The sequence below is a fragment of the Phaseolus vulgaris genome, chromosome 4 (genome assembly GCF_000499845.2).
Source record: "Phaseolus vulgaris cultivar G19833 chromosome 4, P. vulgaris v2.0, whole genome shotgun sequence".
In the NCBI taxonomy this organism is placed as follows: Eukaryota; Viridiplantae; Streptophyta; class Magnoliopsida; order Fabales; family Fabaceae; genus Phaseolus; species Phaseolus vulgaris.
Genome location: NC_023756.2, coordinates 4,616,448 through 4,631,227, shown reverse-complemented (window position 1 = coordinate 4,631,227; position 14,780 = coordinate 4,616,448). Strand labels below are relative to the sequence as shown.

Here is a 14,780-nt window from a genome sequence, read left to right as displayed (position 1 = left end):
AACTCTTCGTTGACACGATTCAGCTCGTCGTTCCTGCTTTGCGACGCAGCCAACTCCGTCTGCATCCTTTCTTGTTCAACTTTCGACGCTGCAGCGTTATCCTGCAGCGTGCGCACCATTTCCAGGACCTGCGCCATTGTCACAGCTCCTTCGTCAGCAGATGGCGCAGGTGATGGTTGTCTGTTTCTAGGCATCTTCTCTATCAAAGAAACTGATAAAACTCTGGTGAGCTTTAAGACTGTGGTATATATGGGACAACGATTCACTCGTGCCCCACGGTGGGCGCCAAATGATCATGCCGGCAACTCAAACGTGGAGGAATCGCTTCGTGGCACTCTCTGCCCTGTCTTCGCGACTGCGTCTCCTGAAGAATCACCCTCTGAACTTTCTTTCAGATGTCTTCAAATGTGACCTGCAAAACACACAGACGGCGCCTCTAGCGGCCGTTTGCACTCCGACGATCAAGTTAGTCCAACAGAACCACCAGAAACTGGAAACTAGTAGTGTGGGTGTGAGAAAAAACTTGCACTCTGTTTTTCGTCTATCTTTTTTTCTCCCTCTGCTCTCACTCTGATTCTGCCTTTTATCTCTCTTTCCCTGCTTCTGGGCATAACAGAATTCTGTTATGCTTTTCTGGCATGTGTCAGAACCCTGTCATGCTTTTCAGAGAAAGCGTACCTTCAGAATCAGCGATGGGGAGCGTGAGAGTCTGCGCATGTCTGCGCTTGGCTGCGCCTGTCTGTACCTTTAGCGGTACGGAGTGCTCTTTTGTCTGGGCCGCACCCCTCTCAGATGATGACACGTGGAGGCCTGCAACTCACATCTAACCACACACGTGTCACTTACTGGAAGGGCTCTAGCGCCTCTCTTTGTCTGCCTAAGTTACGCCCTTGCGGAGTAACTTAGGATGCTTCTCTTATCTGGGTAAATTGCATACTCTTAGGAGAACGTCGGGTGTGGCTGGTCTAGACGCACTCACCAAACGTTACTCTCTGCGTAGGCGACTTACCCTTCAGGATGACACGCACGTAATGGGTTGAGGGAATCACCAATCACCGACTGGCTTACTAGTTCCCTCAGGCCACTCTCGTGCATGATTCCTTGAGGTGTGCTCATGCGAGGTCCATGCGTAACGCTCTCGCTGGGAACCTTAGTCCCAGTTTAACTGCGTGTAACACGAGACCCCGATGACAGTACACCCGATGACTGATCAGTGTTTATTCGCTACTCGTGCTCTGCCTCCAGGCGCGAGTCTGGGAACTGGTCTGCTGGTGGTCACTTGGCTACTGACCACCGATCACCATTCTGGGTGATCTATCCCCCGACCTCTCTGCCGCCTGATCTGTCGGTGGTAACTTGGTTACTGACCACCGATCACCTCTCTTGGCGATCGTCCCCCTACCTCTCTGCCACCTGGTCCACGTGTCACCCTGCGAGTGGTCCACGTGATTCTCTGATGCTGACGTCATCGACTACCGATGACCGATCGGATCACGTCCTAACATAACTTATGTTGTAAGTGTTATTAACAATTTTAGAAAATATCACAATATGTAATCAAGAATTTAATTCATTGTTACGCATTCTTCTAATCAAGAATTTAAGATTTGAGTTTCAAATTAAGGGGAATGAGATTTTTCCATAACTCACCCTGAAAGTGTTCTTACACGAGATCATGTTAAGAAAAAAAATAGATAATAGACCCATTCATAAGGCTCTACCTAAAGCACAAATCTTTAAAAAACTTATCTTTCTACACATAAATTTTAAGTGAAATTTGATAATGTACCGGTGTGGGCGAGGCCAACCCCTGGTCTCCCTGCCTGAAACCCACCTGGCTGCCCGAGACCTGGTCAACCTGACCAAGACCTGGTCAACCTGATCAAGACCTGGTCGACCCGACCAAGACCAAGGGGGAGCCGGCCGAAACCTGATAGACTTGGCCGAACAACGAGGCCAACGACCACCTGGCCGAGACCTTAGAAGACCTGTCCAAGACGACCGAGACCAGGGAAATCTGGTCGGTGACCGATTCATCCTTGGGGAACTTGGCCGACGGCCAATCCTGATTACCATTAACGCTCAAACTAAAGTCAACGAAGTTAATCCATCATTAAGGATTAGGTAATACAACCCTAAGCGGTATCCACCCCGATAAACGGGTCCAACAAGGTAAGCCCATTAGAATAATATAAATAGCACGCATCCCAAGGAGTGAGGTATGTCATTTATTACTGTTCACCTACTTGAAAGCTAACCACCCGCTTTACTGACTTGAGCGTCGGAGTGCCTTCGCAGGTACCCCACCATCCGATGTTCACCCGAGACCGAGTGCCGAAGGAGAAGCAGGAGGACGAGAAGAATGCCAACACATCACTCAGTCACCTGACCGACCGAAGAAAGTAGAATTAGACTTCAATAGTTCTTTAAGTCCAATCTTCCTAGTAGGAACAGTTAATATTAGAATAACTAATTCAAATAACCTTATTTTAAAATGTCTAATTTGTAAAACTATTTTTTAGTATTTTAAATAATGATCTGAATAAACGGATAAACAGAAAGTGGATACTTTTATGTTATAAATAATTTTTTTAAATAAAGTATACGGTGTAAATATTTTTTATATGATGTTATATATTTAATTTAATTTTTTTTATATTCACAAATAATTTACACAAGTTATAGTTAAATTTAAAGTTATCACCTTGTTTTAATAAATGTAAATATAAATATATTATAAATAAAATGCAATTAAAATATAAACAAGAGACACACATATATATATATATATACATATATATATATATATATATTGTTAGTTATTAATTTATTCTAAATCTATAACATTATATAAAAATACGTTAAGCAATTTGGTTTATTTTTATTTTTAATTATAAATATAAATCAAACCATTTGATTGAGAAGAAAATAAATTAAAAAAAATAATTTTAATCATTTTTTTATGGAGAAAAAAAAAACAACGAGCAAAGGTGACACTTGCCAATTGGACGGTATTATTTGCTGTCTATTTTTGTATAATCTAACTAAAGTTTTTTGCTCTCAAACATATATTCTATGTATATTGTGTGACCACTAGTCCTAAATATGATAGATTCATAAAATTATATCCCTAACATCACACAATAAAGTGAAAACTTGAATATATTTTTTAGTTACTTGCCAAGTTATTCAATTTTAATATTTATTTATAACTTTTTGTTGTTTGTTTTGATTAAAAAATTGAAATTACTAATTCTGTTCTTAAAAAAATATGTAAATTTTAATTTAAGCTTTTATAAATTTTTAATTTCCTTACTTAGAGAGGAATAAATTGTTGCGCAGAAAGGAAAATAGAAAAAAATATTTTATCAATATTTTGGTAGGCCTGTGGAAATTTGAAATATGAAGTTCTTTCAACTCCACGTATTTGCTACTTTGACTGGTCCAAGTCATTCAGAGACTCTCAACATTCCTTTAGTATTAAGCGCTCCCAACAGTTCTCACTTGTTAACACCAAACCATGACCTCCTTAACACTCTTCTTCCTCCTTCTCTACTTCTCCCTACACCTCCACGCCTACACCCCCGAGGATATTTTCACCATCAGTTGCGGCACCACCGGGAAATCCTCCGACGCTCAAAGAAGGTGGACCGGCGACGAAGACACAAAGTACTTATCTTTCAAAGAAGGCTCCGTTTCAGAGAAGGCAACAAGACAGTCTCCTTCCACCAATCAAATCCCCTATTCCACTGCACGCTTGTCCCGTTCCCAATTCAACTACTCCTTCCCCGTCTCCCCAGGCCCCAAATTCCTTCGCCTCTTCTTCTACCCTTCCGACTACCCTTCCTTTCCCCGCAGCCACGCATCTTTCACCGTTCAATCCAACCAATTCACTCTCCTCAACGCTTTCAACGCCTCTCTTCACGCCGACGCTCAAGTGGCCGACGCTCAAGCCGCCGACACTATCTTCCGAGAATACGTTGTCAACGTCAACGACAGTGAGAGGCTTGTCCTCACCTTCACTCCCTCCTATCCAAACTCCTACGCTTTCATCAATGGAATCGAGGTGCTTTCCATGCCAACCGATTTATATTACACTCCACAAGATGATACAGGAGTCAAGCTAGTGGGACATGGTACGCAATTCAACGTTCTAACCAGCTTCGCGCTCCAGACTGAGTATAGAATCAAATCTGGGGGCCAAGAAATCCCGCCACAAAACGACACCGGTTTGCTCAGGGATTGGGCTCACGAAGAAGCTTTTTTTATTAAAGAAAATCCACAGAATAATGATCTATCAGCTGACATCGATGGGAAGATGAACATAACCGTGAATCCTGATTACGTGGCACCGAAGGAACTGTTCAGAACAGCGCGTAACCAGGGCACAAACGGCACTCTGAACCAAATGAGCAACCTGACTTGGGTGTTCCCCGTTGATTGTGGCTTCACTTACGTTCTCAGACTCCACTTTTGCGAGCTTGATCCTCTTATCAATGACATCGGTGACAGACAATTCTTCATTTACATAAATAGCCAGTTGGCTCAAGATCGTGCAGACGTAATGAAATGGAGTGCGAAACGAAAAGGCCTAGCTGTGCACAGAAACTACGCCGTAATGATTCCCATGAATGGTACTCAGAAAAAGTTTAATCTCTCGCTTCAAATGCATCCTTACGACAGCAGTGTGGATACGGATTACAGCGACGCCTTCCTGAACGGTCTCGAGATCTTCAAAATCAGCGAAGCTGGCTCAAACAACCTCTCAGGACCCAACCCGGACCCGGTTCAGACTCCACAGAACAACAATCCCGACCAAAACGGAAAGACCAGAAGCGGAAGTGAAACGACGATAATTGCCGTCCTAGCAGGGGCGGTGTCCGGCGTCGTTTTGATCTCGCTAATCGTTTTCCTTGTCCTGTTTTTCCGACTCAAGAGAACAACAAAGCCAAAAGATTACAACACGTCAAAGTCTTCCACGACTTCCAAGTGGGGTCCACTCTCCTTCACAACGACCAAGTCAACTACCACAAACACTTCTCTACCGTCCGATCTCTGCCGCCACTTCTCCCTTTCGGAGATCAAAGCCGCCACTAAAAACTTCGACGATGTCTTCATCGTGGGCGTCGGGGGATTCGGCCACGTGTACAAGGGCTACATCGACGCCGGTTCCACCCCGGTGGCCATCAAGCGCCTGAAACCGGAATCGCAGCAGGGTGCGCACGAGTTCATGAACGAGATCGAGATGCTCTCGCAGCTCCGCCATCTTCATCTCGTGTCCCTAATCGGATACTGCAACGAGATGAACGAGATGATCCTTGTCTACGACTTCATGGAGCGTGGCACCCTACGAGACCATCTCTACAACACGGACAACCCCGCCATCTCGTGGAAGCAGCGGTTGCAGATCTGTATCGGCGCCGCGCGTGGACTCCACTATCTCCACACTGGCGCGAAGCACACGATCATCCACCGCGACGTGAAAAGCACGAACATCTTGTTGGATGAGAAGTGGGTTGCAAAGGTTTCGGACTTTGGGCTTTCAAGATTTGGGCCCACAGGCATGGACAAGTCCCACGTGAGTACCCATGTGAAGGGAAGCTTCGGCTATATCGATCCGGAATACTACAAACGTCATCGTGTGACGGAAAAGTCTGATGTTTACTCCTTCGGCGTTGTGCTGTTTGAGGTACTGTGTGGTCGTCCACCTTTGGTTCACTCTGCGGAGACGAAACAGGTGTCGCTTTCTTATTGGGTGAGACATTGTGACCGAATGGGGACCATAACAGAGATTGTGGAGCCGACATTGAAGAAGAAGATAACAGGAGAGTGCCTGAAGAAGTTTTGTGAGATTGGGATGAGCTGTTTGTTGGAAGATGGGGCGAAGAGACCGAGCATGAAGGATGTGGTTGGGATGCTGGAGTTTACCCTGCAGCTACAAGAAAGTGCAGAGCAAAGCGCAATTGAGAAAGGAGTGGAAATTAGTGAATATAGCTTTAGTACTACTGATTTGAGTGTGACTTCCACGACTTCCAGTAGTGAAGACACCAGCTATAGTAATAATACGGTCTTGTCTTGCACTCCTTTCTCAGAGATTATGGATCCAAAGCCGCGTTGACCCAATCCAATTAACGCAGACCTCTGCAAGTCCTGGGATAATGAAAACCAAAATTATTTTAGGACCTACGAACTACGTTTAGGCTTTTAAATTTTTTTTTGTTCTATCACTTCTATACTTTTAATAAATTGTATCGCAACAAAGACAAAGTACATTAAGTTTTGTTGCTACTTATCCCAATATCATATAACAATTCCCTTATGATACAAATACATTACTTAATGGATTATTTTTTGTACTCGAAAGGAGTGTGTTCTTATCTGGGTGATGTGTGGAGTCTTATGAGGTTGAAAGTCCTAGATGAACTCAAAAGTTAATATTTTCTTTTAAAGATAGTAGAGCTTTGATGATAGTAGACTGATTAAAAATATATTTATAGAAAACTTTTTGATGTTGAAGTCATTGAAAGTATGGAAAAATATAAATGAATAGTAAAGAAAGTATTAAGTGAATTAAGAATATTTTTTGAGATGATATTTATAGACCTTGGTAGTTTGTATAATGTCTTAAATATCATGCGGTTATTGCATATTCGTGTCAAGTTATATGGAAACGTGGATCGGTTATTTTTCAGTATAAGCAATAAAAGTGGTAATTGTAGGTGGTTAATTTCCGTTATCTCGGTTAACTGCTTCATAAATATCGATATTGGGTAGTACTCAGCCTCCCAAGCTCAGGAATTCGACCTTAGTATAGTTTACTTACTTATTCACTTCAGATGGTGTGTGGTGCACTTTTGCTTTCCTTTCTCCCTGTACTTTTTCTTTCAATTTTTCTTGTGCTCGTTCGTGTTTGCTACCCACTTTTTTTAACTAGGAATGTCTACCTCTTCTACTACTGCTTCCAATTCCTTCTCCTTTTACTCCCATAGTGTCGTGATAGCCACCATCAATGAATCGGGGAGTGATAAAACTGTTAGTCATGTCAAGACTCAAAATAAAACTAAATGCCCCTAATGTAGTGTAAGAAAAACATCACATGTACATAACTCATTGCCTATAATTTTTTGGTTACAAATTAATAAAGAGAAAAGAAAAATTGGAATTAAATACATTGTAAAAAAAAATTAAACAATAAAACAAAGTGAATACTAGACCGTCTATAGACAATCATCTGATGGACTGTTTAGCAACACATAAAAATGTAAAAATAGGAATATAGACAATAGAAAAATAAAGACATAAACATAGAGGGCAAGGTAAATGAAAAATGAAAGGAATGAAACAAAATTCATTAAAACGCAATTGTCACATCATTTAGTTTACAATTGCTTGCTAGTCCGTCTGATGATTGCTTTGGAGAAAATCAAATGACTTTCAATGAAAGATTCTTCACACAATGATTAAACCTTCTAGTAAACAACCACTTACTAGACTGTCTAATGGGTATATGAAGAAATTGCAGAAAAGGAAAAAAGAAACAAAAAAGTAAATGAGAAAGAACATAAATGGCAAAATCTTAAATTACAAGAAAAGTAGATGACAAAAATTGTAAATCTCAAGAAATGTAAATTGCTAAAAAGTAAACGGTTGGAAAAGTAAATTGCTGGAAATTAAATTGCATAATTGTAGATTGCAGTAAATTTAGATGGCTGAAACGTAAAATAGGGCGTAGTAGAAAATATAAATGACATTGAATTAAAATCTAATTGAAACAAAGAACTTGTAAACTAGAATTGTAAAGTGCATAAATGTAAACAAACAAGAATTACAACGAATTAAAAACAAGAAAACGAAATTCAATTTTCAAACGAAAAATATGGAACAAAAACCATGATTATTAATCTTCATCTTCAATTTGCAAAAGAAGCAAATCTAGAATCCTTGTTACTGAAGAAAACACAATGAATTAGTTTGTATGATAAATGAATTAGTTTGTATGATTCTCGTTTCACTGCTACCAATTTTCAAAACAAAATTCAACTTCGAACAACGATTACAAAACATTGAACAAAAAGAGAAGAAGAAATGATGGAGAAAACATAGAAGAAAACAAAGTACTTTTTATTAGAAATGAAACATCAAAAACAGAAAACGAACTATAGAAAATTAAACTAATCAACTTCATTATTTGACTCCTTATCTCTTTATAATCTATTCTACTTCATATTGTCTATCTTTGTGTTTCTAATCAATTTTATTTATAGAGTTTCTACTTTTGAATGAGTTTTAACTTTAACCATTAACGACCCTCGATTCCCAGTTATATTATTAACTAACTTCTGCAACTTTTTTCTTTTCAAACACTATTGACCATCTAAAGTCAATCATCGTTATTGTTGATCTTCTACTGCCTATTTTCAGCGAAGGGTTGACCTTCTAGAGTTTGTTTCTGAGATTTTTCATCATTTTAGCTCCCGATTTCCAAGTCTCACTTCTTTAACAGTTTCTTCCATGATTCTTAGGTCAATTTCATCTTCAAATAAAATTTTCAAAAGGTTAAAACATTACATTAGACAAATTAGGCAAAATATAAGCTATAAGAAGTCGTTTTTAAGTCATTTTTGTAGAAACTCTTTTATTTTAGAGAAAGTGCAAATGTAATCTAAAAACAAATAAGATCAAAAGAAACTCCAAGAAAATGCAATTAGGCTAAAGAAATACAACATAATTGAGAGTTATCAGAGAGGAATGAGGTCAACGCTACTATGGCTAAGCAAAAGGCCTCCATCCAAGATATTGGAGGGACTTCTAGGCCAAGCTCGTCCAAGAAGACAAGAAAGGACAAATTTCTTCCTTTATCTGATTCATAATACTTCTGGGTACTCGGTGAGGTTGCTTTTTATGCCTTCGAGTTTACCTCGAAGGATAAGTTGGAGGAGTTCATCTCATCCTTTAATATATGTTCTGAAGCCATGGCCGATTTTGTGGCAGATAGTCATTGTGCTAAGAGCGACCAAGTTTACATGAAGCATCAATGTTCTAGGACTTTACCTTTATGTATGAGTACTTTTTTTAAAGAACTTGACATTACCTTTCCATCTCTCCCACCTCAACTAGATTGTCTACCCTAGCTAGATTGTCTAGCCTTAGACCATCACCCTTAGGCGATCTCCAAATAACCAACCATATCAGACCATATATGCTGAATAAATTTCTATCTTCTATCTATGCTTTGTACAATACTACCACTCATCCATGGAAGCAACTATGCCATTTCACACACCCTCCAGACCCACCCAGTTCCATCCACTATTTAAAGGCTTCTTCATCATAACAGGTTTGCTTCATAGTTTACCAAGGTACTGCATGCCTAGGTTAGACACTCCAGCTAGTAGTGTTTTTGCACCATTGTGGATCAGGAGTCTTGGCTTGTATTGTAGAGAGTATGGTTGAAACAATTGCAGCTGCCACTTCCCTCAAGTTGAATTAGGGACAATTTATGATTTAAGTGTGGGGGGAAGAATTGTAATTAGAATTTGTTTTACTATTTCTATTTCAGTAGTTTCTTTTACTCTTTTACTACTTAATTTTAAGATTTTTTTTTTTTTGAAAGTGATCTAGGAAAGACTTTGACTAGGAAAGATTGAGTATTTAAGCTTATCCATTTGTGACTCATCTCTTTTTTTTTTTTTTAGAGTTTACTAGGTTTCCTTTCAAATAAAAATTCTTGGATACTTTTTTTTGTACAACAAGCATCTAAAGTGTCTAGTACAAGCATTATGTATGTTTTAAGAAAATTTTTGAGTTTCTTGACTCTTTTTTTTTTTGTGTGGATTCCTTTGAAAAGTTTTGAAAAATAAGTTGGTTATGAGAATCTTCTATGAATCTTTTGAGATAGACTATCCCTGGTGAGTTTTTGAACTTTGATTGATATATTGTCTAATGTACTGTATAATGGTTTGTCTGATAGATCATTTGATGCTTTCGATTCTTTATTTTGTAACTATGATTTACATATGAATTGATACGCGAACCCAACAAAATATGTAAAACAATTTAACCATTAATAATTTTATTCATACTTATTTTTATTAAAAAATACTATAAAAAAATATTTATAAAAATATCCATATTAAATAAAATAATTTTTTATTTATAATATTTTTATTATTTAAATCTTATTTACGTCATCGTCAAACAGTTTTTTTTAATAGATCTGTATTTATATTTTGAGAAAGAGTCTCCCAATAGATTATGTTGGAAAACGTTGAAAAAAGGACTCATTATTATCAACAAGTGCAAACCAAGGTATTAAGAAGTAGAAAAAAAGGTAGATAAGAAGTATATATTTTGACCTCTTCAAAAAAGGTAGACAAGAAGTATGAGTAACCATTTTTTCAAAAAACAATATATATAAATCACTTTTATTTAATTTTTACTCGAATTATAAACCGTGAATAATTAAAAAAAATCAATCGAACTAATTTTCTAGTATTTAAATAATAAATTTCTATAAACGAAAACACATTAGAACATTTACGGGTTTATCTTAGAGTACCCTATTGAATTTTCACTATATTAAATTAGAAAAAAGTTAGATGTACATCATTCAATCTTAATATATATAATAAAATAATAATATTTTTACTTTACTAGTTGATTCATCCTAAATTATTTTATATTTAAAATAAAAAATTCAAACAATATCTATAAAACAATAATACTTTTACTTTAGTAGGTGATTATTTTAAATGAAACAAATGTATAGATGATAAGTTTGAAGTTTTTTGATGTGATAGATTTAAAAATAAATATATAGTAAAAAATAATTTATAATTAAAATATTAGGAGTTGTAAGTGATTGTATAAAAAATTGGAATTGTGGTTCAGCATGACCATGATTAGAATAGATGTTTATACTTATACTTAACAGTACTAGGAACCTTCGTGTCTTCTTTGCTTCTTTGCAACTGCTACAAGCTCGTTGTGAATGAGAAAATTAAGTGTTCACAATACAACTTCAACAGTCTTTCAGGTTAGTTAACAATGGGGTTCAGCAGTATCACCCCCTTAAAACTCTTCCTCTTCCACCTCTTTTCGAACCTCCAAGCCTACACCCCAGTCAACAATTTCACAATCAATTGCGGCAGCACTGGAACATCCTACGACGGTGAAACAACATGGACAGGGGACACAGCTTCGATGTTCTTGTCTCATCAAGACAACACCATTTCCGCTAACCCAACACCACCACAATCTAATTCCACCCTTCAACTACCCTACACCACAGCACGCATCTCTCGTTCCCAATTCAATTACTCCTTCCCCGTAACCCCAGGTTCCTATTTCCTTCGCCTCTTCTTCTACCCCGCTTCTTACCCCTCCTTTCCTTCTACACAAATATCCTTCACCGTTCATTGCAACCATTTCACCCTCTTCTACGGTTTCAGCACCGACGAGGATGACACGGAAACCATCTTCAGAGAATACGTCGTCAACGTTGACAACGGTGAGACGCTCAACCTCAGCTTCACTCCCTCACAACCTAACTCCCACGCTCTCATCAACGGAATCCAGGTATTTTCTATCCCAACCGATCTCTATTACACTTCACCACATCATGCAGGCTTCAAGCTCGTCGGAACCCACACCTTGTACCGCGTTACATCCGACACTGCTCTCCACGCACAGTATAGACTCAAAGTAGGTCAAGGAATTTCGCCGCCAAAGAACACCGGTTTGTTCAGAAACTTGGTCGACGGTGACGAACACTATTTAATCAAAGAAAAAAATCCTAACAATGATGATCTAGCAGGCGACGTGGATGGTAAGAGGAACATAACCCTGCACCATGGTTTGGTGGCACCAAAGGTACTGCACAGAACAGAGCCTATCACCAAGAGATCTCTTAAGTTGACTTGGGACTTTCCCGTTGACTCTGGCTTCTACTACTTGGTTAGGCTCCATTTTTGTGAACTTGATCAGAACATCGGTGATAGGGTGTTCTGCATTTACATAGGGAGCGACCTGGCTGAGGATCACGCTGATGTTATGAGATGGAGCAACCAACGTAAAGGTCTCGCTGTGCAGAGAAACTTCGTCGTTTTGATTCCCCAAAAAGATAGTCAAGAAAAGGTTAATCTCTCGCTCCAATTGCATCCTTATTTGAATTCGAGCAATCCGTGCTTGAATGGCCTCGAGATCTTCAAAATCAGCGACTCCAACAACCTCGCCGGCGGCATAGCAGTCGGAGAGAGAAGGAGCGTCTTATCAGTCGAAAAGAAAAGGAATAAACTCAAAATTATCATAGCAGGAATGGTTTTCGTCTCCGTCTCGTTTGTTGGTTTCGTCGTCGTTTGGTGCGCAAGATCCATGTTAATTCCACCCTCGTTCTCAACCAATGCACACGAGATGTCAACCAATGCACACGAACTGTCAGCCAACACGCTCATCTGCCGACGCTTCTACCTCCTCGAGATCAAAGCCGCCACCAACAACTTCGACGACGCTTCCGTCGTCGGCGTCGGGGGATTTGGCCACGTGTACAGGGGCTTCATCCGCAGAATTTTCATCCCGGTGACTCTCAAGCTCTTCAAACCCGGTTCAAACGAGATCGAGGTGGCTATTAAGCGCCACAAACCGGGTTCAAAGCAGGGCAGTGAAGAGTTTCTGAACGAGATCGAGATGCTCTCGCAGCTCCGCCATCGCAATATCGTTCCACTTATCGGTTACTGCAACAGCAACAAGGAGATGATCCTGGTCTATAATTTCATGGCACGAGGCAACCTCCGCGAGCATCTCTACAACAGCGACAAGCCTCCGTTGCCATGGAAGCGGCGCTTGCAGATTTGTATCGACGCAGCGCACGCGCTGCATTATCTTCACTGCTGCGCCCAAACATACACGATCATCCACAGCGACGTGAAAACCACGAACATCTTGTTGGATGAGGAATGGGTAGCCAAGGTTTCGGACTTTGGGCTTTCCAGAATTGGGCCCACGGGCGATTCCAAGTCCAATGTCTGCACCACCCCTGTGAAGGGTAGCTTTGGGTATATAGATCCAGAGTATTATAAACGACAACATTTGACGGAAAAGTCTGACGTGTACTCTTTCGGAGTAGTGTTGTTTGAGGTACTGTGCGCTCGTCCTCCTCTGATCCGCACGGCGGAGCCGAGAGAAGAGTCGCTTGGGAATTGGGTTAGATACTGTTACCAAAATGGGACCATGGCACAGATATTGGATCCCACCTTGAAGGGGAAGATCGCGCTCAAATGCTTTATAATGTTTTGCGAGATTGGGTTGAGTTGTTTGTCAGATATTGGGGAGCAGAGACCGTCCATGAACGACGTCGTTGGGATGCTTATATATGCCCTGCAACTACAAGAAAGTGCAGACATTAGCGAGGCAAACTCTGATAGCCAAAACCCATTGTCTAGTTAGCCAATTGAATCACTTCTTCATTTCTACGATTAACGATTTTGATGAGACGAGTATAATACGACTGTTTTAACAAAGTCAGAAATTTTATTACGGTTGATTTCTTTATGTAATTCTTGTTGATTTTTTTTTTCTAATTTTTATTGATAAGATATTTAATTGATTAAATTATAGATTTTTATAAAATATTTTATATTCATATCTTTCTTAATTTAGTCATAATTTATAGAATTATAGATTTGTTTAAGTCTATTTATAAATTATATGAATGAAAAAATATAGAGTGAACAATTTGGTATTAGGACTTCTTTTTTCTGATTGTCTGTATTTAAATTATTGGAATTTCAATGGTAGTTCAATATGAAGGTACAGTATCAAATAAACACCATCTAGGTTTCTTAGTATAAAATGTTTTTTCAATCACTTACAAATACATATATGTCCACTAGTAAGTTCTAGAATTGCTCAATTAACACAGTTTTTTATTGTGTGGCTTAAGTTAATTTACACGATCATATAAGAAAAGTAAGTTTTTTCCTTGTATTCCTTAGTAATGCTTATCACAAAAAAATAGTGGTGCTACAATCTACATATCAAGCAAATGTTTACTACTGTAGTTTTTTTTTTTTTTCTGAGTAGTTGATATATTTTCTCTTCGAGTTGAGATTCAGGAGAAAAATCATGATGAAATTCATATTTTGTTTAACAAGAAGTTGATAGTGAGTCTATATTGAAAACAAAGAGTAACAAAGTTAAGAGTGTGCAATAATTTGATTGGTCAATAATCACAGAATAAGGAAGAATTTGAGCATGATATCGAAAGTTTGAATGTTGATGTTGATGATATATACATCATTCGTCCCCTCAAGAAACTAATGCAAAAAACATATCTTCTCCTCAAGAACCTGATATAGAAAAAAGAACTTTTCCAAATCGTGTCATAAAGGTACCCTTAAACCTACTATAATCCTGACTTCAACGGTAAGATAAAGTAATTACATTTATAATTAGAATTTGACTAACTCAACTATCACATCTATAAGCAATTATATATTGTGCAGGAAGCTTTGACTCTAAATGGAAGCATGCCATGAATGAGAGATGAGATCCTTGTAAAAAAATAAAAATGAAAATTAGTAGGATGTCGATCGATGCATTCTATGAGATTTAATGTAGATGATACAATTGGCAGATTCAAAGCTAGATTAGTGGTAAAGGGATGTACACAAGCATATGGAATACATTACATTGAAACATTTTGATATAATTTTGATGTAGGATTGGTCGCTTAAACAGTGACCTATATGTCCTTTTAAGATGCTCTAGACATTCTTGCTTGT

At 38.7% G+C, this 14,780-nt stretch overlaps 2 protein-coding genes across 2 annotated transcripts; both read left to right on the top strand.

Annotated features, from left to right (window-relative positions):
- The first annotated feature begins 3,305 nt into the window (after nucleotides 1-3,305).
- Nucleotides 3,306-6,363, top strand: LOC137836998 (receptor-like protein kinase FERONIA). Its single transcript, XM_068645809.1, has one exon. The coding sequence runs from the start codon at nucleotides 3,521-3,523 to the stop codon at nucleotides 6,116-6,118; it is 2,598 nt and encodes an 865-aa protein (XP_068501910.1). The 5' UTR covers nucleotides 3,306-3,520; the 3' UTR covers nucleotides 6,119-6,363.
- Nucleotides 6,364-10,845: 4,482 nt separating this feature from the next.
- On the top strand, nucleotides 10,846-13,639 carry LOC137836995 (receptor-like protein kinase FERONIA). Its single transcript, XM_068645807.1, has one exon. The coding sequence runs from the start codon at nucleotides 11,047-11,049 to the stop codon at nucleotides 13,441-13,443; it is 2,397 nt and encodes a 798-aa protein (XP_068501908.1). The 5' UTR covers nucleotides 10,846-11,046; the 3' UTR covers nucleotides 13,444-13,639.
- The last annotated feature ends 1,141 nt before the right edge of the window (nucleotides 13,640-14,780 follow it).